This window comes from Manis pentadactyla, chromosome 9, assembly GCF_030020395.1.
Source record: "Manis pentadactyla isolate mManPen7 chromosome 9, mManPen7.hap1, whole genome shotgun sequence".
NCBI classification, from domain to species: domain Eukaryota; kingdom Metazoa; phylum Chordata; class Mammalia; order Pholidota; family Manidae; genus Manis; species Manis pentadactyla.
Window position 1 is genome coordinate 105,556,447 of NC_080027.1, and position 24,770 is coordinate 105,581,216.

Genomic DNA, 24,770 nt, shown 5'->3' on the forward strand with positions numbered 1-24,770 from the left:
GCTGTATGCTGGCTCAGGCTGATGGTGGGCCAAAGTTCAGGGGCACACCTTCAGAGGACAGATAGCAGGTTAACCTAAATTTGACAAACAGGCATTTTGTTTTGATTGATCAATAAGGACAAGCAATTCAGGCAATTATTTATAAAGCAAAGAAAGGGAATTTTGGGGGTCTGAATCTGGCCTTGTTATGAATAAACAAGGAGGTGCCAACTGTGAATGCTATCTAAGTCTCCTGGGGCAGGGTGGGTCTTTGCAGTAAGCTATTTTTAGTAAGCTATTTTTATAAAATAGTAAGCTATTTTTCAGAACATGAAGGACAGCTGGATTTCTTAACCCTCGGGTAAGAGTCAACAGTGTCAATTCTTTATATTGTATTGACCCTAGTGGTTGGTACTGAAATTGTCCCTAGTTTAGAGATGATGAGGCTGAGCAACAGAGCAGTTAATCACCTGCCCACAGCCACAAAGTTCCGAGTAGAAGAGGTGGACCTTATACTCCAGCCTGTCTGACTCCAGGCTACAACATATGGTCCAGACTGTAAGTGTCATAGAAGATTGGAGAAGAAAGGCCATTAGCGAGACCTGGAGGAGTCACAGGCAGCTCCCCGGAAGACTGTTTTGAATAATGGGTGGGAGCTGACCAGGCTTTGGGGGACATTGTGGATTATCAGGACCGAGGCAATAAGGTTAAGAAATAGAAGTGAAGGTGACTGAGGAGGTCATTGGAGTCTCACTCTGTGACACAGAGGTTTAAATAGGCCAAGTTACACAGGTAGGCTAGGGCTACACTACATGGGCCGCCGAAGAACGAGAGCAGGGATTTGAGATGTGAAGCACAGTTAGGAGCGAGCCTCTGTGGGAACTCGATAGGAAATGGCCCAGAGGGTGGAAATGGCTGAGCAGATGAGTCAGGCTGTGAAACAGAGACTGATTTAGAGTGAATGAATGAATGAATGAATGGCAGACTGGGAGCAATAAGGACCATCCAGGAGGCTGCTGCAACAATGCAGGCTTTGAGGTCTGGGGTCACACCAGTGACACTCATGTGTAGCGAGGGAGAGGCACACCAGGGGAGCATTACAGAAGAAATACAAGGAATTGGTGCCCAATCTGGACAAAGGAGCTTAAGCAGAAAGCTTTCACCTTATTAGAAGTTACATAATAAAAACTCAGAATTATTCTAAGTAGATTTCAGAGAACTTTTGTTTTCAGGATATGTTAATAGCATTATTCAAAATAATAAATAGACAAACAAACAGATTTTCAGGCGCTAATGTGAAAGACAACCTGAGTGAAAGTTAAGCGGGTTTTTTTTTTGTAAGTCTTCAAAAAGCCTTTAAAATTCCAATATGTATAACAAATCTCCAAGGAAGAAATATAGCATGCAGTGCCGTCAAAAATAATTTGAACATGGAAACTCTTTTCTTGTAGAATATCTTGTTGGACTAAAGTGCTACAGAGCCTGTTTTGAGAAATTCCTTAATGGTTAACATTGTTGAGGTCCTACAATGGGCCAGATGCTCAGCCTGAAGGCTCTTAGTCTTCACAGCCCTGTGCAGTATTCCCATTATCCCATTTTGCAGATGAAAACACCAAGGCTCAGAAGCTTTAAGTCATCTGTCTTAACATCGCTCAGCTACCGTGTCTCTAACTTGCCAATTCTCCTCCTCCCTCTGCATCATGCCTCCTTCAACATCATAGACACGTGAGATCTTCAAAATCAGACTTCCCTGGCTTTCTCAAATACCCAATTACTGTGTTTTGCTGGTCTGTTTTCAACAATTTCTGAAGTCCTTTCCCGGGATGCAGGACTTCATGCACTGTGGGCCTGCTGACACCAGCCTCCAATCTATCGGCATTTGCCTGCTGTTACACACAGCTTCTGGGGTATCACTCGGATTTTATATGACTCCGCTCCCTTTGTTCCCCAGAACCTGACATCTATAAACATGACAACACAGGCAGGACAGGGCACAAAGAGCAATCTGCACCTTCTTAATGCAGGCTGGTGTGATAAGGGGAGGAGGGGAGGGCACGGGTGAGGTCCTGATGTCTCTCACGTCCCCAGAATTAACATGTGCTACACCCATGCTCACACTCACTACCAGCACAAACTGTTAAGTGTTAAATTTAGGATAAAAACCAATTAAAAGATAGCAAGGCAACATAAGTTCAGAATGGCAAGAATCAGAATGTTTACGGAAATATGACCTCTACCTACTGCAAGGAAACATTAACAGTTTTACAAAGCTGAATCCTCCCTGACCTGTTCTCAGTCTTCACCAACATCCCCAGTTCATCTCTGCCCACATGGCTTCTGAAGGAACAACTACCGTAATTCTTCCTACCATGGATGGACTAGCTTGTATCTGAAAGCCAGAGAGCATGACGATCCCTGATGCCTCTTTGCCCTGGGGCAGAGGCCTGAGTCTGTGCTGGGTTCCAGGCGCTTCTGCTTGGGGCTCCTGGCAAGCACAGGCTGTCTGTGAAAAAAGGACACAGGTGGGTAGGTAGACTCACCATTCCTGCCTTACATCTCCACTGTGTATCTGCAGTTCGGAGCCCCTCAAAAGTGAGAGATTGCATGGATGGACACCCCAGAAAGGTGAGTCTGCTGCCTTTGTCATCCCAGCCGGGTCGATCCCAAAGCAAACTGTATTATCACTAAAAGCAAAACTTCTGCTACTCAGCAATCCACGTCAGCCCAGTTTAATGTCTGGGCCAAAGAGCTCTAGATTCTTGCTGTCCCTTAATTAGGGAAGTCACTGCAGGGACCACAGTTTTTCCATTTGTGCCTACCTAGGAGAGCTCTGCAGGTAAGCCTTGCCATGGCCTCACCTCATCCCCACCCATTACATCCAAAGAGGCACTTATTGGTGACATTTCCCGAATCACTGTCACATCCACCCCACACTTGTTTCTTCCCCCTTAGCCCAGACCCTCAGCAGTTCCCATGTGGTCTACTCCAAGTGTCCTGACTCCTCAGGCCCTCTCCAGTGCTTCCATCTCCCAACCATCCTCCATATTGCTACCTGATGTGGCTTCTAAAACATGACTGGAGCACACCTTTCCTCTGTTGAAATCCTGCAGTAACTTTTAAATGACTTGAAGATAAAACCACGAGAATAGGGTGTGGCCAGAGGGCCCTTACACCTGTCCCCGGCCCTCTCTAGCCTAGCTGTCTGCACCCTCCCCACATGCGCCAGGTGCCCCCTGTTTTCTCATGACCCTGTCTCACAGGCCTTGTCTCATTCCTATTTAGTCAGCATGCCCTCTCCCCTGGGGCCACCCACTAATGTCCACTCACCCTCCAGCTCTCCATCCAGGTGCCACTTCCTCCAGGAAGGCTTTTCAAATTCTGCTTCCTGATCTCAGGTCTCTTGCAATCCTTACCACACTTTCTTAGAATTTCTCATGTCCTGGACACCCTCCCACATATTTTATAGATGACAGGGAGGGCCTGGCTCTCGTGTATTCCCAACACTTAGCATGGGGCCTGGCACTGAACACACGGTTGGCAGGAGGTATTAAGTGAGTGTTTATTAACTTGTGAAACAGAACTCTTTCCCCAGGAGCAGGATGGCAAGGCAGAGTAATGATTTCATTTTGTCTGCATGCTCATAATGCCTGGTAATAATAAAACTGTTGAGTGGATGATGTCATGTCAGATCTGGTTTCCTTATTTGGTGTGTGTGTGGGGGTGCTTATCCTGGGGAGGGTCAGTACTATGGGCAGAACCAAAAGTCAGTAACTCACTGGGCAGCGGAACAAGTCCCCAGAGGCTTCCTGGCCTTTAGGAGAAAGAGAGGCATAGCTCTGTGACACAAGGAGACCAATAAAGCTTAGAGGCTGGCATCTCCTGATTATCCTCATCGACATCACTGTGATCAATATTGAATGTGAACCCACTGTGAGCAGATTCTACAACAACCCCGACGGGGAGTTGCAGAGAAGTGGGAAGACTCCCTGCTCCTCAAGGGAGGAGGCAAAACAGCCCGAATAAAAATACATAAGAGTCATAAATGCCCCGAACACATCAATATATATAGAGGCAATTACCACCGTGATCGACTGAACTTGTAATAAACTGACAGGAGGGGCCAGAGAAGTCAGCACAGGCAATGGAGGAATGAACGAAGAGTGACTTTATAAGCCAATTCTGTGGAATCAACCCGGAGAAAGAAAAACCCCAAGGAAACAAAAATGTCCAGGGAGTCCAGGCTATTGGTTTACCCGATTAGGTTGTTTTTCCCTGTCACTGGCACTCACATTTCACCTACAAAGCACATATTTTAACTGGCAGATTTATTGGGAAATTGAGTTGGAGAAATGCTTCTTTCTACCTTTCTTTTTCTTTCTTTCCCTGATATTTTTTTAATCAGCAAAAGCAAAAATGTTTTAAGGTCTTTTTAAACCTTCTTGGTCTTTACAATTGCTCTAAACTGCTGGCTCCTGTGGTATTACATTCTAGCTAAGTAGGATGAACACTGTGCCCAGCCAGATGTAACCAAATAGACGGGCTTGTGCCTTAGCAGAGCTGTCTCTGTCCCTTTCTACTTATGCTGGGCTTTCACGGGCTACTAGTGCGACTGCCTTCTGGAGCCCCAGGCAGTGAACTCTGTTTAGGCGGGTACTGTCCCCTCGCCAGCCTGGGTGCCATCGGCAGACCACAAGCAATCTACAGATAGCCTTTCACAAAGCGGGATGGTCGTGGTGTCGGCATACCCGTGTCCCAGGGCTGACTCTGTCTCACCCATCAGCTCCTCTCCCCAGAAATGCTTTATGTTGCAAGGGGTCCTTCATCTACAGCTCTCCACATGTGCCCTCTGCTTCCCTCCTGCAGGGGCTCACAGATTCCTCCTGAGGGCAGCCACCTTCAGTACAGGCACTTTGGTGGTTGACAGAATATGCACGAGCCTGCCCCCAAGGAGGGGGATGAACCCCCAAGGGGGAAAGTGTGTTCCAGAACTTGTGTGGCTTTCTTTGCCTCTTTTGTGGGTCCCCCTGAGGGCTCAACTTTACTGCTTCACAGACACTGACTAGTCAATTGTAAGGAGAGAAGGAGTAAGATAAGGCTGCCAAGGAAAGAGTCACACATTAACTTCAATATCTAGAATTGCATATGGGTTAGGAGCTCTCTTTATTAACTATTGCATCCCTGATACCTAGCACTGTGCCTGATCTACAGTAAACACTCAAAATACACTCCTGAGTGAATTCACAAATGTTATTACCTTGCAGGGAACTCAGTCTTCCTCAAGGTGCTTCCAGCTGAGGTCTACATGACTCTGCCGGCAGCAATATATCAGCAGTAAAGTCAGAGTGCACTTGGGAGTCTTTAAGAGCAGGAAGTTGATCTCATTGGAAAACCATCTTCCTCTCATCAGTAACAGAGACAGAAATGATGAATTCTGGAGCCTTTGACTGTTGTAGCATTGATCATCGGCATTTTGTAGTGTAGCTGGCAGTTGAGGCCAGGTTTGGAGATAATGTCAACTACTCTCATTTTTTCCAAATTAATTCCTTACTGGTAAAAATCCACTTCTTGCTGTTCTCCTTGATATTAGTTTTTTCTTACATATTTTTAGTTTTCCCTGTAATTTATATCTTCCAATAATTGAACCAACTTCCAAAGAATTCCGTGAGATTCCAGGAGAATGTCTCTGACAACAGAAAGTGGAAACTAGCAATGGACTGGAAGTGGGTAGAGGCCAAAACAGATGCACTAAGATGGAAGGGGTTTGTTGATTCATTGGTTTAGGTCAAAGTAGTTTTATGTCTTGTGTTTCAGTTTAAACACAAATTGTAGGTGACACTGAACATGTATCCCCTTATGCCCTCTGCCAATAGAGAAAATTTTCCTACTTGCTCTATAAAAAGAAAGCAATTGTATGAAGTATGGTAAAAGAAAGACTGTTACTGGCTCCTACAACATAACCTGGTAGCCAGAAACTTGGACTAACTCAAGCCAAACTCTAACAGCCAAGAGTATGGTTGTTAATAGGGCCAGGGTCCCACCTCTGGGGCCCAAGAGGAATCCGTGTCCAACTGGAGGTGCACACTTGGGTCTACTCCGATTCCTAGCATTTAATCCTAGTCCTCCCTTGTGCTGGTCATTTGGTTTTAATATCTAGCCTGTTCATCTAACGCCAAATTTCAGGACATGACATTATCCACCCCCAGGATCCCAATACACAACGATCAAACCTGGGGATATGGAAGAGGGATGATGACAGGGGGCTGGTGCCAGAGGGCTGGAGGGGTGTGTGTCTGAGGAGATGCTGTCTTAGACAAGTATTGTCATTTCCCTTGAAAAGAAAGCAGAAGAGAAAAGAGTATGGCATTCACTCGTGTATTCATTCAACCAATACTGCCTGCCTGATGTTGTGTGCATGGTGTTATACACTGCAAGAGGTGGGGAGGAATAGGCAATGAACTCAGAGATTTGGGGATGTAGCCCTCACCTTTCAGCAATGGTTGACCCCCCCTTGTGCTTTTTGGAATATCAAAGTGTTCCTCTAAAGCAAATTACTAATGGACATCAGGAAATGATAAGAGCCTTACAAAAATACGCAAAAACTACTAATGACTTATCTCTGAACACTGACATCCACTTAGGCTGGAACTTAGCTTGTTAATAGGGCCAGGATCCCACCTCTGGGGCCCGAGAGGAATACGTGTCGGCATCAGTATGCAGGCAGTGGGACCAGATGGCGCCGGGTTTGAACCGCAGGTAAAAGGGAAGCCTGATACAAGGGACACATTTATGAGTTCTTCCCCTTTTGGAAAATGCACCTGACAGCTCCTTTGCACTTAAAAGGCAGTAACAACAAGGCTACTAGCAACAAAGCTCCCCCAGGGATCCTTTTCCACGGAAAGCACATTCTCATTCCCACATCAAATAACTAAATAAATAAATCCCTCTCATATGGGTAGGAGAAGTCATGCTCATTTCCTGGTCTTCTAGCAAGCTAGTTGCAACTGGGACTGAAAATGGTTGCTCAAAGATGTGGTGCTGATCCCAGTTTGGGGAATGGAGATTTGAACCACCCTGTTCCACTAACCTGGTCAGCAGGTGATTTGTGACTCTTCAAATACACATCAGTATTTCTATGGAAAGACAATTTACTCAGGGAAAGTTTTACTGTCATGTCTTTAACACTTTTATCAGTTGCTATTTTGTTCAAAAATAGCAGAAACTGCAAATTTTATTAAAATAATGCTAATAATTATAGTGACAATAATGACTCACAATGCACTGAACACTTACAGAATGCTAGACACTGTGCTTTATATCTAATTATTGTATTCAGTCCTTAATGCAATTCTTACTTGTAAGGTAAGGATTAGTAGCCCTGTTCTACAGATGTGGAAACTGAGGTTCACGGTTATTAAGTAAACTTCTCAAGAACTACAGCTAATAGAAATTTTGGTATAAGACTCTCTGACTATGAATATGTGCATTAAACTCCTCCCACTGCTCTATCAGCTGAATTAGCCTACTCAGCCTTGAGCCAGGCATTATTAAACATTGCCTTCTATTATCAGAAGTAGGAATCATTTGCTGAGTATACCAAGTCACAAAACATTAAAGGTAGAAGAAATTCTAAGTATCATCTAATTCAACTTAGTTATTATACAGATGAGATGATTTTGAAGGGGTATAAGTCACTTACCCAGAGTCAGCTGACTGGCTAATGGCTCAACTGAGACCAAGAACCCAGGTCTCTTGACTTCCCTCCCTGTGCTCTTTCCCTCAACCTGCTGCCTCAGAGTATGACTGGCAGTATAGACATATTTGTGGCTAAGACACAAGACAATCATCCCCTAAGATGTGAAAACCCCAGGTGATGTCAAGTCCAGATTGTCATATCTGATATAGAATTTCCTCTTGAATCACTATTTATCTTCTAATTTTTTTCCAACATATTTTTTTTTGTAGAGATAAACTTTTGGTTGTAGGATGGAGCCCATAACTTGAGATCAAGATAAAAGTCCTGGTACATGTATGTATTTCTCTACTAAGCTGGCAACAATATGCTTCTTTCTCTTGGATATCTCTATCACCACGGCCATCCCACTTGAGCATTGATCTACATGTTAGATAAAAAAGGATGGGTTAAACAAATTGGTCTCATCTTAGCTTGCTCAGTCTAAGGAAACAGAGTAAGTTTGGCCAGAAGTAGTTTCTTCTCTTCCTGCTCCATCAGAGAATCCAGGCCTCTCTCCACAGTCATGTTGGTTATCAGTCTGATATTTACCAAGTGATTTCTGTATGCCTTACCTTATGTTAGAAGCTATGAGAATTCAAAAAATAATAATAATAATGAAGCCTTTGTGTTTGCTATTTCCTCTGCCTGGATTGTTGTGCCCCCTAATCTTTGCACGGCCAGCTCCTCCTTGTCTTCCAGGTCTCAGCTCAGCCTTACCCCCTCATCACCATCACCAAGGCCTTCTCTGTGCCTGCCATCTTCATCAGCCCCCCAGTTCTCCAGCCAACCTCTAGTATATCACCTGGTTTTACATCCTTTATAGGATCACTTTCTAGAATTATTGCTTACATTCACCTGTTACTTTCCACTTTCTGTTATAAAGCTCCGTAAAAGCAGGAAACTTTTCTGTGTCATTCACCATTATAGGCCCAGTGCCTAGATGACTGTTTAATTATAGAATGTGTTGAACAAATGAATGAATAAGCCCACTCCCAGAAAGCAATCAAACAAGTTGCAAAGGCAAAGCTTACATGTTTGGTAAAGAATAATCCAGAATACTATGCAATCAACTACTCAATGGTAGATTAAGAACAACATGTCATTATTGTCAGGCCCATAATTATATGAAAGGAGTTCGACATCACCACCAGAGTGTCCCATCAACTAAAATGCTAGTTAAGAAAGGAAACTCAATAACACTAGCGGTTTCTAGAGGAAACAAACTGGGCCCTCTTGAACACTGTTTTTAAAACCCTAGAGAGAATACTTGAGATGGTACGATGGGGACAGTGCTGCCTACAGCACAAAGTTTTAAAAAAAACATCTATTGCCACTAATCCTGATTGTTGGCATGTTTCCATTTCCTTTCAGTGCCCAAGGGCTTAGGACTGTTCGATTCTGCACACAAGCCTAACGATCAATGGCTTAATCAGAGAAACGTCCTGATCCAAAGTAAAAAACATTCAGGCTAGCTCTCGTCTGTGACACTCCTCTGTGGAGATGACACCAGGATACAGCCCTGGAGGCCACTGTGCCGTGGCACCAGTGTTGAAGTTCCTGCACTGGACAGGATGAACAGGGATCAGGAGAGAGCTCACTCCCTGTTGGTCTCCGAGCAAAGTATACCACACCTTGCTCTTTCAAATGTGGTCCTGGGACCAGCAGCGTGGTGTCATCTCAGAGTTTGTTGAACAGGCAGAATCTCAGACCCCACCCAGACTTACTAAATCAGGATCTCCATTTTAACAAGATCCCAGGTGATACATATGCATATTACATTTTGAGAAGCACTGCTGACAGGAAAACAAGAACCTGTCCAGCAACTCTGTCGTCATTATTGATCACTGCCCCCAAATTCCACAACAATCAAGAATCCAGAAAACTCCAGGTGGAAGGCAGTGGGTCCACCATAAAGGCTAACCAAGGTCAATGTCTGTTACATTCACCTGAGACCCGTGGCCTGGCTTCAATTATGTCTTGATCACACCTCCATTTTATCCACACACCTTCCTACCTTAATCTCTTCTTGTACCACTGGCAGACAAAAGACCACATTCATTGTATATCTCAGTAAGGGAAGGATTCTTCTTATCCTGACTCTGCTACTTACTAATCATGTGACAATATGCAAGTTATTTGAGCCTTCTGAGACTTTATTTCCTTACCTGTACAATGGAGAAGGTAATATTGAAGTGATATGTATGTTTGAGGATTCAGTGAGGAAAGCTATGCAATATGCTGTTTGGTAATATTATCCACAGTAACTTCCTCCGTGAACCTGAAGATCCAGTTTACTCTGAACTCTGCATCAGAGCCGAGGGGCCTGAAGATTCATATCAAAACCTCACACACACATTTAGGAAAGCTTAGATTCTTTTCAAAGCCTCTGTTTATGATACCACCAGGCTCAACTTCAGCAGCCCCTCCATCAGGCCCGTCTGCTTGGGAAAGCCACAGAGCAGCTGTCTCCTCTGAATCCCCACTCTGCTCACTACAGGGCTTTGCATGGAGCAGGCCCTCAGCAAATGTTTGTTGAATTAATTAATCAATCATTTAAAGAAAATGGCTACATGCCATAATTGATTTGCCACTTGAGTGCTAATTTCATCGTAATAAATGTGCATAAAAAAAGCCTTTGGTACAGGCACAGTCACAGGGGGGCCATCAGGTGAGAAACTGGGGATCAACAGAGGTGAGGCTTAGAACCCCACCCCCCCTGTTTTGAGAGAAATCCTCTGCATCCGTGGATGTTTTGTTGCCCTTGTCTAGCTTGAATTAATACTCAGCCTATAGGCACACACCTGATCATCTACATTTGCCCTCTTACAGCACTAAATTATGTTTTCTACCTTTATCTTGCATCTACCTACCACTTCAGCATTTTATTAAAAAAATAAATAATAATAATAATAATAAGGGAGAAATGTAGGATTCACATATAAATCAAGTATAAAAATCAAACGAATAATCATATTTGACCTGATTGTTTATAGTTCATGATGCGTGATCAAAACCGAAAGTTTCTGTGATATGACTGCCCTTGCACTGTTCACCATGTAAGAACTTATTCACTATGTAAGAACTTGTTCACCATGTGAAAACTTGTTCGTTATGCTTCAGAAGATTGGAGACTATTGAGAATTAGGCTTGGGGTTGATTAATGATTGTGCATTGAGTCCCCTATACAGAATTTTATTGCTGTTAAAAAAAAAAAAGCCTTTGGAGCTGGTTTGCAACCCTAGGGTTGTAAAACATAAAGCCTTAGAGAAACTTAAGTTATTATTCTGCATTGGAATTCTATGTTGTATCCTTAACTTAACCAGATTTTTATGCCATGTACCACAGGAATGCACTTTAGCCTATGAACTGCTACCAGCACCAAACACACAGGAGTGGGTCTCTGCTGACCAGCACTCTCAGAGCAGGATCTCAGGCTGAGTGCTGAGGCAGCTAGCATTTTGGGTTCAGCCATAGCAGAAATCTGTTCACTATCCTGGGGAGAGGGACCAACTGAGTCTGTCTTGGGCTCTATCCACCCAAAAACAATTGATGGAAAGTGGAAAACACGGCATCCTGCATGGTGAAAATACAGTGTTGCGCAGCCAGGCTACTTCGCCCTTTGACTCTGATCTGACCTGAGCCATCTCAGAGCTAGAGGGCCACCTTAAGGGAAAGACTCTCAGCTTGGGTCTTGGAAGAAGAGGAAGCTGTGCTCCTTAGCTTTCCTCAAGGAAAGGAGCTTTCCTAGCCAGGAAGACACACACACCAACAGTGGGTTATGGACTAGGAGTGCAGGGGAAATCCTACTGCCAATCTTCGACCCAGAAAACCCACACAGGTGCCAAAAGCAGGGGCAGAAAAGGCAATGGCAGAGGTCAGATGTGAGGTGACACAATGAATGTGATGTTGGAAAAGGGAACGAAGAAAGCCCACAGAAATCCTCTCCCAAATGGAGCATGAAAAAGAAGAAAAAGGAGAAAGTACTGTGCTTAGCGTGTCAGGTGCTGGATTAAAATTAAGCCCTTGGTAGGTCTTTTTGAAGAAGGTTCAGCTTTTTTTTTTTGGTGACTTCTCTAGAATCTACAGACCTGCAGTTCTTTCCTGTTTTTTTTTTCTGAAGTTAGAACAAAATAAAGGATCCATTCAAACAGTGGATGCTAATTATAGGCCAGGCACTGTGTCAGGGATGAAGATCCAAAGATTAATAAAAAATGGCCATTTTGCACTTTTTTCCAGATTGCTAGCCAAAGTTCAGCTCTCCATAGATATAGCTGTGCATTTTGTATTCTTCAGTTAACTTTAAAAGTCTTCACTCAAGGTAACACAAATTTTTCAGAATGTATTTTTCAATGTGTTAAAAGAATTGTTGTAAAAATGGCACATATTTCTTGTGAGAAAGGCAATGCAGACATTTTTAGTACCAAAAAATGAAAGTCTCTACCCCATATCCCTCATCTTGGAGCCAACAGTCAATTTGTGTGTATGTGTGTGTGTGTGTGTATGTGTGTGCACATATATATATATATATACATATATGTATATATGTTTGAGATTATACACGTTTCTCTATTTATATTATATGTATATATACAAATATGTGTATACATATACATATATAATTAGAGATATTAAAATATTACATATATTTATACATTAAAATTTTTTAAACAGATGAGACCCTAATATATCCACTCTTCTGCAACTTGCTTTGTTTACTTCTCAATGGCTAGGAATAGAGTATCTCTGGATGGATAGACAGTAAACTGGTAACAATAGTTGTCTGGTTGCCTCTGGGCAGTGAAACTAGATTACTGGGAAATAAGAATGGGAGGAAGATTTATTTTTCACTTTATTCTGTTTCATACTTTTTGGATTTCTTAAATAAATAAACTTTTTAAACTGAAAAAAAGAAGAGAACTATGGTTCTATTATATCAAGTCTCATGGGAGACAGTCATACAGGGAAATGACAGGGAAATGACAATATAGGGAAATGTGAAGAGTGCTGCCAAAGGATACATATAAGGAGCTATAAGAGCATAATACAGGCAGCAAAGAACTCTGCCTAGAGCATCAAGGATGGCTTGGTGGAAGAGATGACATTTGAGCTGGCTCTTGAAGTATAGGAAGGAGGAGGTGGTAGAACAGAGGTAGAACAGAGGACAAGGTTAGATACGCAACATGCGCACAAAGACTTGAGGGTACAGAAGAGCAATGTGGAAGCCCCCTTCCAAACCAGCGGGACCCGTGAACCTGGACCCAGAGTTGGGGCCTGCCACTTGGGACAGAGTTCATTTAATTGCAAATGACAATTTATAGAGCTAAAGTGGGCAATTAAAAAACACAGGCAAGAAACAGAAATCATCGCCAGGGGAACTAAGTTTTTTTATCCTAAGGCCTAAGAAAAGAGGGAGATCCTGCCAGAAATAAGGTAACTGAACAGACGCCAAGGAAAGGAGAAAAACGGAGTGCCAAAAGGAGGAAGAGAAAGACCCAATAGAAAACTTCTAAGTGATGCAGAATAGTTGTGGAGACTTTAGAAAACATGTTTATGGTCCTAGTCTAGGGGAAGAAAGGTGTCTCTGAATATTTAAACTGTCTGGAAGCAAATGCAAGGGTTTTGTATTGATAGCAAGTACCACTGTACCATCTGAGTAGAGGGTGCTTGGGGTAGAGGGTGGTCAGTGACACAGCAGCTGGACAGGCAGAGGGTGCAGAAGGCTGAATAACAGCTCTCAAAGGTGCCCTGGTCCAAATCTCTGGAACCTGTGAATGTTACTTGTAATGGCAAAAGGGATTTTGCAGATATACTTAAATTAAGACTCTCGAGATGGGGAGATTATATTAGGTTATCCGGGTGGATCCAGTGTAATCAAAGCATCCTTATAAGAGGAGGCAGGGGGAGTCAGAGAAGACCATGTGACTCGGAGGTTGGAGTGATGCACCTTGCAATCAAATGCTCTACCCCTGAGCTATGCCCCCACAGGTGATACAATTTGAAGATGCAGGAAGGGGTCACAAGCCCAGGGATATAGGCGGCCTTCCAGAAGTTGGAAAGGGCAAGGAAAGGGGCTCTCCCCTGGAGCCACCAGAAAGAACCAGCCTTACTGATACCTTGAGTTGAGCCCACTGAAACTGATTTGGACCTCTGCACCCCTCAGAATTTTCAGGGAATACATTTATGTTGTTGTAAGCCACCAAGTTTGTGGTAATTTGTGGCAGTAGCAAGAGGGAACTAATATAGGGGTGACGTCATGTTCATGCTGAGAAGGCAGTAAGGAGTCAGTGAAGGCCTTGAAACAGAAGTGTCACATCATTTGCTGGCATTAAAAAGGATAATAGGTGGTGAAATATAGAATGAGAGTGGCAGAAAACAGAGGAAAAGGAGAAATGTGAGTGTGTGAAAAGACTATTTCAATAGTTCTAATGACAGCTGATACTCTAGACTCATACAATTCTGAGAAATGGACAGAGAAGACACATGCTGAAGAAATATTTAGATGATAAAAAGAGAGCTTTGTAAATGGTTGATTGCAGAGGATGGGGGAGAGCATGAAAGAGATGTTGATCACTGAGGTGCCCGTAGAACATCCAGGTAGAAAGAAGGAAGGGTAAATGAGGTTTTGAATCTCAAGGAAAAGTAGAGATAGAGATTGATACAGAAGAGAATTACCCAGCAGCAGTAAGGAAGAGATAGAACATGAAGGATGAAGTTTTAGAAAGAAAGCAAAATGTAATGATTCCTTTAGAAGAGGAAGGGCGAAAAAGAAAGAAAGGCCAAAGGTTTGTGAAGAGAATCTGGACAGAACAGCATCAGGGACACAAGGGCAGAGTGAATTTTCAAGAAGACAGACCTAGTCAAGAGGGGACAAAAGTCTTCAATGAGATAGATAAAGTGGTCACAGAATAGAAAAGTCAGCCCCTAATTAAGAAGCACTTCATTGCCTTCCCCAGGACTATTTCTGTAGCATGAAGGGGTTGAAGGCAATAATTTGAAGAGGGAAAGAAGTTAAAAAGGAGAGAAAAGATGTATATGCTACTAACTCAAGAAATTTGATGGTGATATGTTGGAAGGAAATACTGGTAAAAGAGTTGAATGTTCATAAAAATATTTTTTGGAAGATATAAGTTTGGGGAAGGATAACTCAGTGGCTGGAAGGGTTGAAGTGGCTGGAAAGACTAAACATGAGGAGACTGATGAATGAGTGAGCTCTTAGAGGAAGCAGAGAGGGGTGGGAGCAAGCATACGGGCGGAAAGGTCAGCCTGAAGAGGAGGAACTCGTTTTACTTTCTGAGGTGCAAGGGAAAAGGGCAACGAGAGACAATATAATAAGTTTAGAAGTGGAGAGAGGAAAATGAAAAATTTCAATTGATCATCTTTATTTGCTCTGTTAAAAAAATTAGGATAGCCTAATCTCAGTGAGAAATGGGAGTCTATTTTTCATAGGCTTCAGTCAGACTTATCTAGAAACAGGTGTTCCTAAGTATTGGGATGGCCAAATCACATAGCGGTAGTATGGCAAACAAGTGTCTGTTGAATGGGAGGGTGCCTTCTGAAGATCTGGCCAAAAATATCCACCTCTGGCATCCATCAGGCAGGTGAAGCTAAAGCACTTTACGTGTGGATAACACAATCCACGTGGGCAGCCACCACATCAGAAGGGCTTCCACCACCATTCCCACCACTGCTACCGCCACCACCATTAAGGACAGTGGCAGAACACCTACAATGAACAATTGCTCAGGGCTTCCTGTGGCCCTGGCGCTGGGTTAGCCCCTGGGTATTTAAAGTTGAGTAAAGAATGGCAGCTGCTGTTTAGAATTTTTGTGGTGGATTTGCAGAGAGAAGAGAATCATTACTCAATGCCTGACCTGGAGGAAGCTTCTCACATAAAGGGAGGCCTAGGAAGGATCCATAAACTAGCCGAGCTGGAAAGGATCAAGGATCACAGAGGGTATTACAAGTGAGGTCTTGATAGTGCACCGACTAAATAAAAGTCACCTGGTTGATTCTATAGTCCCAACCCTTAATTAAGCCCTGTGCTCTTTCTATTTCATTTCAACCATGATAAACCTCCTATCCTCTTCAATCCATAAGCAATTTTAGGTATCTTGTCATAGGTACAAAAGGAAAGAACAGAGAAATCCTTTTCACTAGAAGGTTTTTAAAGTTAGAGCCGGCAAGAACATATAATCAAAGGACTCAAGTCCAAAGAGGTGTAACTTTCATGTCATGGTAGGCATGGCCCACTCAGAACACTTCACCATAGTGTATAAACCTTATTCTGGAGCAATCCTCTCAGAGTGCATAGAAGCAGAAGAAAATCTTCCTTTGTTTTATGCACTTATAATTCTTAGTCAGTAGCATGGTTCATACTTTTGGAATAAAAGGAACTTAGTGCCTAAAGAGGAGAAAAATATTTAAGAGTAATAACCAGACCAAACAATATGAGAGATAAACCTTATGATATAAAGTTAAGACTCAGAAGTGGGGCTTGTGTAAATAGACAACTGAGAGAGATCAAAATAGACATGCTTAAAATGTTTGAAAATCTTTAAGATCAATAACAAGCAAGGAGCTGCCTACATCATATTTATGAGAACTAAAGTCAATAGTAGGACTATGACAAAAATAGCTCCTGTGTGGCAAGAATGGCTTGAGTTCCAGAGGGGTAGGACACAGGGCCAAGGTCATGGGCAAATTTCCCTCCTGGGCTCAGTGTTTAACTTTAAGGACACTATAAGCTTGAGACAGAAGCAAGAAGTAGAACCAGGAGTTCTGGGGAAGGCCAGACTCTCAACTCCCAGCAGTCCCAGGGCCTGACAATCCTTGAACCACATGCAAACAGAAATAGAGGAGAATTTTGTCCTTTGGTTCAACCACTAGGTTCAGGCATGGAAACATAAGACAGCCTTGCCAGCTAGAACTGGTCTAATCTATAATTGATTACTTTACACTCCTTTGTAGGCAAATTGGATTCAGACAACTTTAAGATGCTGATGTTTGAAGGGATATCAGAGACCTATGATTGGATATCTGAGTTTAGGGGAATCAGGGCTTGGGGGGAAATGCCTAGAGCAACTGCAGCCCAGTCACAAGCCTCTTGCTTCTTCTGGGAGAAAATGCCCAGCCAGAAGAGAGGTTCTCATGCCTCTGTTGCCTGTGGAACAAGAGAAAACAGGAATTTGTATGGAGCTCAGAGAACCAGGAGCATCTCAGCCACAGAGGCACATTTTCCCCACTGCAGTACTGCTGACAGCAGAGGGTCCCTAGTCTCAGAGGGCCTCTTGATCATTAAATCTTAGATGACCTACTTCTTGAATTTTCATTGTGCTCATTTCATTACTTGCCCCTTAGCGACCCACACATCCATAACTGGGTCTCATCAGAATATCCTGAGGATAAACTCAAGAGAAGAAATTCCATGAATGGCAATTCTAGGCCAGTCTTGGTTGATCAGAATACAAATTTACCAAAGCATGCACCTCCTATGCCAGACAGTGAATTCAGAAGGTTTGGAAAATTCCAATTTCTTATTCTTATTTGAACTGAATATTAACTTTCTGTCAAATGGTGGGCAAGGATTTATTTGGGAGGCTGTTATCCAGAGCTACACAAATGCTTGGGCCAACAGAGAGCAACTCATAGCACAAATCAGTAGGAGAAATGAGCCTAAATACCGGGCAGAACAGAATGAGAGGTGTACTGTGTGATTGCTGTGAGGGCTGGCCAGCAGTGTAGGCTGGGATAGCTGGAGGAAGGACTAGTGGGGGAGACCACAAGTCTCTTTCTCTTGCACTCCATAAGAACAGTCTAGCACTTCGCTTTTGCTATGGAAGCAGAAGCATGGTGACTAGTAAAAACTTGCAGAGGACCCTCTTTATGATAGCTAGCACAGTGACCAGAATAGCATTGAACCCGTCCTGCATGGAAGTTTACCCAAACACCCCAAGATGTTAGCAACCAAACCTTGGCAGTGCTAAGAATGGGTGCAGAGCCTTGAGGCAACATCTAAATTAGCCCTTCGCTCCCTTCGCTAACAGGATCCCAAAGTTTGCTCCTAGGGGTGGCACCGAGTCAGCCAGTGCCAATGTGGGGTGTAGAACTGGCTGATGAGCATGCCACTCACCTTTGCTGATGTCTTCATAATCCAGCCAGAGTCGCCGCTGGACCTGCTTGTTTGGGTACCAGATAGAGCAGGACTCCTCAAAGCCGTAGATAGCTTCCTGGATGTAATGGTTGCCAAACTGGTCCAACAGCGCCACAAAGTCCCCACGAGATGTAGCCCCATCCAGGGAGTGGAGTGCATTGCTGAGGGCTATGGAGAAACACCACCCAAAAGCAAGAGTGAGAACTCACCACGTGGTATCTGGATTCCCAGGCCACTCAGCCTCACATGTGGAAGGAAGTGCCTGCATGGCCCACAGTGATGCTGGAGAGCTGGCTGCAATGGCCAGGTGAATATTTCCATTTAGCTAAAGGAGGCATTTCAGGTCCTAAATGAATTTTTCTTCATGCCAGTTGGTTATATTGTTGACTTTGTGCAAGTCAAGGGGAGCACTGCCAAATCTTACTCCCTGTTTAAGTCAATGTGTTTTTTTTTTTTTTTCAAATCACAAGTCATGACATTAAAATCAATGTAGTTAGGTCAAATAATAGCATTTGAAAGGAAATGAAAAAGAATAGTCAAAAATAGAAACACAAATACTAGCAGAGAACATTTCACATTGTAAGACGAAGCACTGCTTCACAAAACTTCTGTCGTGTGTGTGTGTGGGAGTGTGCGTATGTACAAGGTCAGGTGTAGAATGTAACCTGACTGTGGGTAGTGACCAAAAAGGTTTGCTGAACATTGCTTTCAGACATAGAACTTGGTAAAGGGGAGACAATGAAAGAAGAAAGGTGAGAAAAGCAATATGCACTGCTTATATTTACTTTAGAAAATGAAAATTATAAGGACTGGGAAATGGCAAAGTGAGGAAAAGATCTGTTTGCCTCCTCCCAAGACAACGGATTTACTTCCTTTGTTTAAGAGAATTATGCTTGTCAGAATGATACTTCAAGGCAAATTTTCCAAATCTAATACCTTCTGGACCCGGCCAAGACTTTATGCAGTCTTCCTTTCTATGCGCCTGTTTCCCATCAGGACAAAGCAGAGCCCGGCCCAGACAGGCCACCCCAAGTACAGAAATGGCCACATCACCCATGTTGCCTTGTGTGGCTTGAAAAATCACATGGCAAGAGCAACATCCCATTATCAACCCCTGATGTGCGTGGCACCTGTGCTGGGTGCAAATGCAGCACGTAAACAGGATAGTCTCCACTGCTGTATTTTCCTAAATGAAGAGTAGTTTAGTTCTGTCTCGGTGTTTTCTGCACCAGCAGAGTTTACTTCAGTAAGATTCTCATCCCAATCCCTTCCTGCCAAGAATTTCTTCATGTGAAAAGAAGTTCTGAGTCCCGTTGTGTCCTATGGAAATGTTCTGTATCATGAATGCAGTTTCTCTCTCTATGCATGACGCTTAACCTTTTGTGAGTGTATTTCTCACATCTCTTTATAATTCTTTGTCTGCCCCCTGTTCTTTATCACTCTGCTATTGGCCCTGAGGCTCTGCATTCCTGTTGCTGACCCTAAGATCCCTTTCCTTGTCTTGTCGTCCTCTGCCACCAGTATCATCTGGCTGTAGTTACCCTTCATCCAACCCAGTGAAGGTAGATTCTATGGGAGAAAGTTCAGGAGTTGAGAAACACTCTCCTAGTCCAAGGGGATGAGGTAGAATAGAGATATATGTACCTGTAGTAAGGCCTTATTTGTAGAAATTTTCTCATTTGCAAATTGCACATTGGAATTGCTCAAGTGCTAGGAAAACCTGGATTCTGGGCATTTACAACTAAAATTTAAAGGATATTGGACAGGGTTCCTCCCTGTTCTGTTTTGGAACAATTTGTCCTAATTTAGAATTCACATCTCCTTAACATACTTATGTAGATATGGGTATAAATATAAATAAATCTCTAGCTAATCTTTTATTTACTTGCCATTTGGGGACCATAAGCTGTTTTCTATTTCCCTTCCCTCTTGCCTTCTTGTTTTCTTCCCTTCTTTCTTCCATTGCATGGAGCTTCTAAGTTATACTCTTTGCATCTGGAGAGTTTTATTCTGCCCATCTACAAAAAGCCTTCTTTTGCATATCCTCCCTTTACACTGGGTGACCCCAGGGAAAATGATAAAGTAGGCGTTTATCTTCAGTGGTCCCTGTCTTGCCCTTTCCATCTCTTCTATAGTCTAAGTTAAAACCTGCAATTTAATCTGTACTTAAAAAGGGATCCAATTCCAGGTATTTGCCCTTCAGGGTGAACCTCAGTGAATAGGTTATGTATCTCATGGAGTGGCTACATTTTCAACTGTATCTTCGACAATGGAATAAAAGGCTTGTGCCCTTGGAAAAGAATTCCAAACCCCAGGAGCAGGTGGGAGGGATGTCTTGCTGCTCACCCTGAGAGACGGTTGCTTGGTTGAGTCTGATGTGGTACATCACAGACCGGACCTTCCAGTGCTGCAGCACCGGGTACCCCGACACCTCACTGAAGTTCACCATCCCTGGGGACAGAGGAGACGTGAGCTCAGAGTATGCAACTGATTCCCAAGTCCCAAGTCTATTAGGGGGTGTCATTATGAGAAAATGAGACAGAGTTCTTTCATGGAGAGAAGGCTATCATTTATTGAACACTTACTCTGTGCCGGAAGTTTTGCTAAGTACTTTGCATATATAAACTCATTTGATCCTTGTGAGTTAGGTGTTATTATTTGCATTTTATCAATGGGGAAACTAAGGTTCAGAGAGAGTGCTTGCATAATGGCCCTAGGCCACCAGGTTGAGCCAGGATGGAGTTCCAGCTATGCCAGAGACAGGACTGGGGTTCTTAGTCATTCTACTGTAATATTCCTTTAATAAATTTATATGAAATTCTTGGCTTACTGTAACAGCAGATTTCTATTCTTTTTAATAGCTGAAGTAATTGACTCAGCTCACATACCTGATAACATTGATTTTTCTGTCCCATTTAACTGATTTGTGTTCAGTAGTTAAGTTTTAATTACTCTGAAGCTGATAATGCTTATTTCTTCTTTACCAGGACGGACTGTGTCAAGTGTTGACTGTAGCTCCATCTCTGTGTCAGACACTGTGAAAGATGCTTTATTTGGGGTCTCCCTTTTACTAATTGGAGACCTGGGGCTCTGAGAAGCCACATTCCTTGCCCAGGCCTTCCTCAGTAAGCATATCCTTGCGGCCCCTTAGAGACACTGCAATGGGTTGTTCTTGCATGAACACCATTTGCATTCTAGCCATTACTGTGAATATGAAACACTACAGAAACACAACAATTAGGTGACTAGAAATAAAAAAGAATAACTTTGCTAAGTTTAGAAAACAAATTTTAGCTTCATTTCTATGCCTAATTTTTACTATGTGTATATGTATATAAGTATATATATACACATACATATGTGTATATGTATGTATATATGCAAAAATAATGGCAATACATACAATAGATTTAGAGAAATAGGTACATAGATAGTGTGTATGTATAAATACAGTGGGAATAATACATACATAGTGAATTATCCTGCCATTTTGACCTGTGTTTCCTTCAGGCTAAATCAACTCATTTAATTCCTAAACTGGATCAAGAGTGGGCAGGATTAATTAGCTGCCTGTCAACTCTGATCAAATTAACTGAGTAACTGCTGAATTTCCATTTCTGTGTGAATCATGGGAATAATAATTGGTAAGGCAAAAAGAAAAAAAAAGGTCAGGAGAGGTGCTAAGTGAATCGATTGCTTATATTTTATCTCAGGCAATCAAAGAGAAGTTACTGTAACCAAGGGAAGATTTTCAGTACCTTTTTTTCTTCCAAATATTCTTTCAGGGCGCTAAGCTTTGTGATGAGTCACACTGCCACATACTCTGGTTTTTAACCTTTATGCTAATTTTAAAAGTATATAAACAAAACTCTAAGTTTACAAGTTTAATACACCAGTCACATACCCCAAAGGCACGTTTCATTAGAACATAAAACATACATGCTTTGTAGAACTGTTCAATGAAACATGCATTCTCTAGCTACATCAGCTCATCAGTTTGCTGTTATTCTGAAAAGTCTATTAATAAAAAATAGCATGCCCAATAAATTCAATCTATTAGAAAACATGCCCTTTAATTGAATTGTTTCCTACTGGGAAAAGAAATGGGCAGGAATCAGGAGGCCTGAGACCTAATGCTGACTGTGCTACTGAGGGGGGCAGTTTCTGACTGCCAGGCACCGGCCTGAGCTCCCTGTCCTTGGCTACCTGGCTAGGGGATCTTTCGGTTCCCAGCTGTTACATCTATAAAGTGAGAGGCTTAGATGAGATGACTCCTTGCTTCCTTTTCTTGTCTGCGATTCCAGCCAACTATATGACTTTGGGCAAGGCAACTCATGTGTATCAGTTTTCATATCTGAAAAGTGGGGATAACAGTATTCATCTTACCTACTTTCCAGGTAGGTTGTCAGAGCGAAATAAAGTTATGGGTGTAAAAGGGAAGCTAACGCAGCATACATGGCTCTCATGATGTTGTCATCCCCCTCCGCCTCCTTACCTCTCCCTCATCACCCCTAATTGTGTAAACTTGACATTTCCTAACTGACGTTTTTGTTATAAATTCCTAGGCTTTAGATCAGAACAAGAGAGGAGAGAAAAAAGTAAAGGAAGCAAGGATGTCGAGGGTAGGGAGGGACGACAGTGTCCCACATTCACCCAGGATGAGGCGGCCCCTGGACTCCATTACTTAACTGCTGAACAGCAATTCTACCGAGTGCATTTACACTACACCATAGTCAGGGAAACTATTACATAACTGTCCGTGTTGGGGAAATGTTGTTCTGTGCCCACTTACAGATAATATTTTCATTAGTTAAAAAGAAAGGGATGTTTTAAAGCATACAGTTTCTGGCTGAGTCATAGGCTTCTTTCTCAGTGCACCCTTGACATGCAGTCAGTGTTAGTTTTTTTATTTATTATTATTTGGGACACATTTCTGAATGACTCTTTCTTCAATCAAAATACCTCTGACTATGATTTCTCAAGAAAAAATATTTCCCCCCCACCTATGCTTGGAAAGACAATGACTGACTAGGTTTAGGAGAAAGAAAGAAAAAAGAAAGAAAGAAAGAAAGAAAGAAAAGAAGATAAAGAAAAGAAAAAAGGAAAGAAGGACGGTTGGTTTCTCCTGCTATTTTATTTGAAATGTCATTATTCCCAAAGTTCTAAAGCCAAGAGCCTGTTTCCTTTGGATGAACCCGAAGAACTCAGAGCTCTAAATCTCCATTAGATTTAGTGATCACGGCACCCAATGGCCCAAAACTGTGACCAGCAGCCTCCTCTACCTCCTTCGTCTGCCTCTGGACTCTTCTTTTTCCCAGCTGAGAAAATACAAATGGATGATGGCCAGATCACATACGAAAACAGAACTCTGATCCGCAAATCTGCAGCAAACATCTCCAGCAGCCAACCCAGGATCTATAGTAACCAGCCCAAGAAACTAGTCCATCATTTAAAAATCAGACTCATAGGAAGTCAGAATACTGTGTTTAGCAACCAGTCCAGGATGCCCAACAATAAATACTGCGAACATCAACCCAACAGAACCAGGACTTGATTAATAACTAACAGCTTCCCTAATTTTTTTTTCCAGTGTAGGTCCAACCAAAGAAAGTCAAAATGTACCACTAAACACCTATACAGACTGCCTCACTCCTGCTTAGCTGGCCCACCCACATGCCAACAGCCTCTAACCAAAGGCACCCTTTTTTCTGCTCTAAAGCTTTCCTACTCCTCCGCTTTTCAGTTTCTGTCAAAATGCAAGTGATGGCGGCTGACTCCCTTGCTCCAGCAAGCTGTGAATAAATAACCTTTGCCTGTTTTCATTTGATTGGTCTCCATTTATTTCCATACAATTTGTAACACCAAACAGGCTGGTGAGGCTCAGAGTTAACTGCTGTTTTCATGAAGAGGGAAACAATCAGCAAGAAAAAACACTTAAGTTAGTATGTCCCAGTATGTTCTTCAAACCAGTAATTTTGAAAGATGCAAATAGCTGTTACGTATAAAAGGATTCTCTAGTTAAAATAGGTTTGGGAATTGCTGGATTAAGTACAATAGAAGGGATTTCTTTAAAACAGGGTTTCTTGGAATCTTTTCTATGCTAAGGTGTTGAAAGTTGCTAAGAGTTAAATACTATAGTCTTCCCAAACGTATTTGTAGAAAGAACCTATTTATCAGTAGAGCACTGGTTTTACATTAAAAAAGAAAAAGAGCACACTTGTAACTGCTGATGTAGACAATTCTGAAGATCACTTTAACTCTAAAATCTAAGCTTGTAGGTTTATGGGGAATATGACCATAATCACACATAGCATAGCATGATATTATTATTTTCTCTATGATTCTCAGGAAAGACACAATTAAAATGTTAACAGAACTGGAAATTTAATATAGAAGGAATTTGGTCAACCATCTCTTTAACTGGTTCTTCTAGTTATTCCAGACTTAAAAAAAACAGACTAATGCCTTTGTGCATCAAAGGAAACACAAGCTCTTGGACTGACTGGTACCACTTCTTAATCAAAACAGGTGGAAAACAAAGGTTGGGTAGAAAAGCAATAGGTCAAAGAGGGATCCCTCTGCACTATGAAGGATACTAGACTTTACTCTTTCAAGGCTATAAAAAATTGGGAGTGATCTACATGGACTCCGCTATACCTTTTGCCTCCAGTACACCAAATTAGGAGAGGTTTGAGGGCACTGGGGGGACAAAGAACTTCTGTTGTGGATGAGGACCAAGTTTAAATCTTTTCCTGATTTCCAAAGATGTAGATTCAAACATGTTCTGATGGTTCTCAAAGCTATATGCTCACTCCTCCCAAGAAAGCTTTAGGTAGCATCCGGGACTGCTCTGTGTTCCCCCAGCGTGCTGAGTAAAATCTCCTCACCACAGGGTGTTAGGATGTGTGG

General features: G+C 42.5%; 1 protein-coding gene across 2 annotated transcripts in view; it reads right to left on the reverse strand.

Moving 5' to 3' along the window:
* ASTN1 (astrotactin 1) overlaps positions 1-24,770 on the reverse strand; it is a 283,553-nt gene that overhangs the window by 49,009 nt on the left and 209,774 nt on the right. For both annotated transcript variants that reach the window (XM_036916747.2, XM_036916748.2), the window contains exons 15-16: positions 20,208-20,312; positions 17,841-18,029 (exon numbers count right to left, since the gene is read on the reverse strand). In XM_036916747.2, the coding sequence (XP_036772642.2) occupies positions 17,841-18,029; positions 20,208-20,312 (294 nt within the window). The remainder of the gene's footprint in view (positions 1-17,840; positions 18,030-20,207; positions 20,313-24,770) is intronic.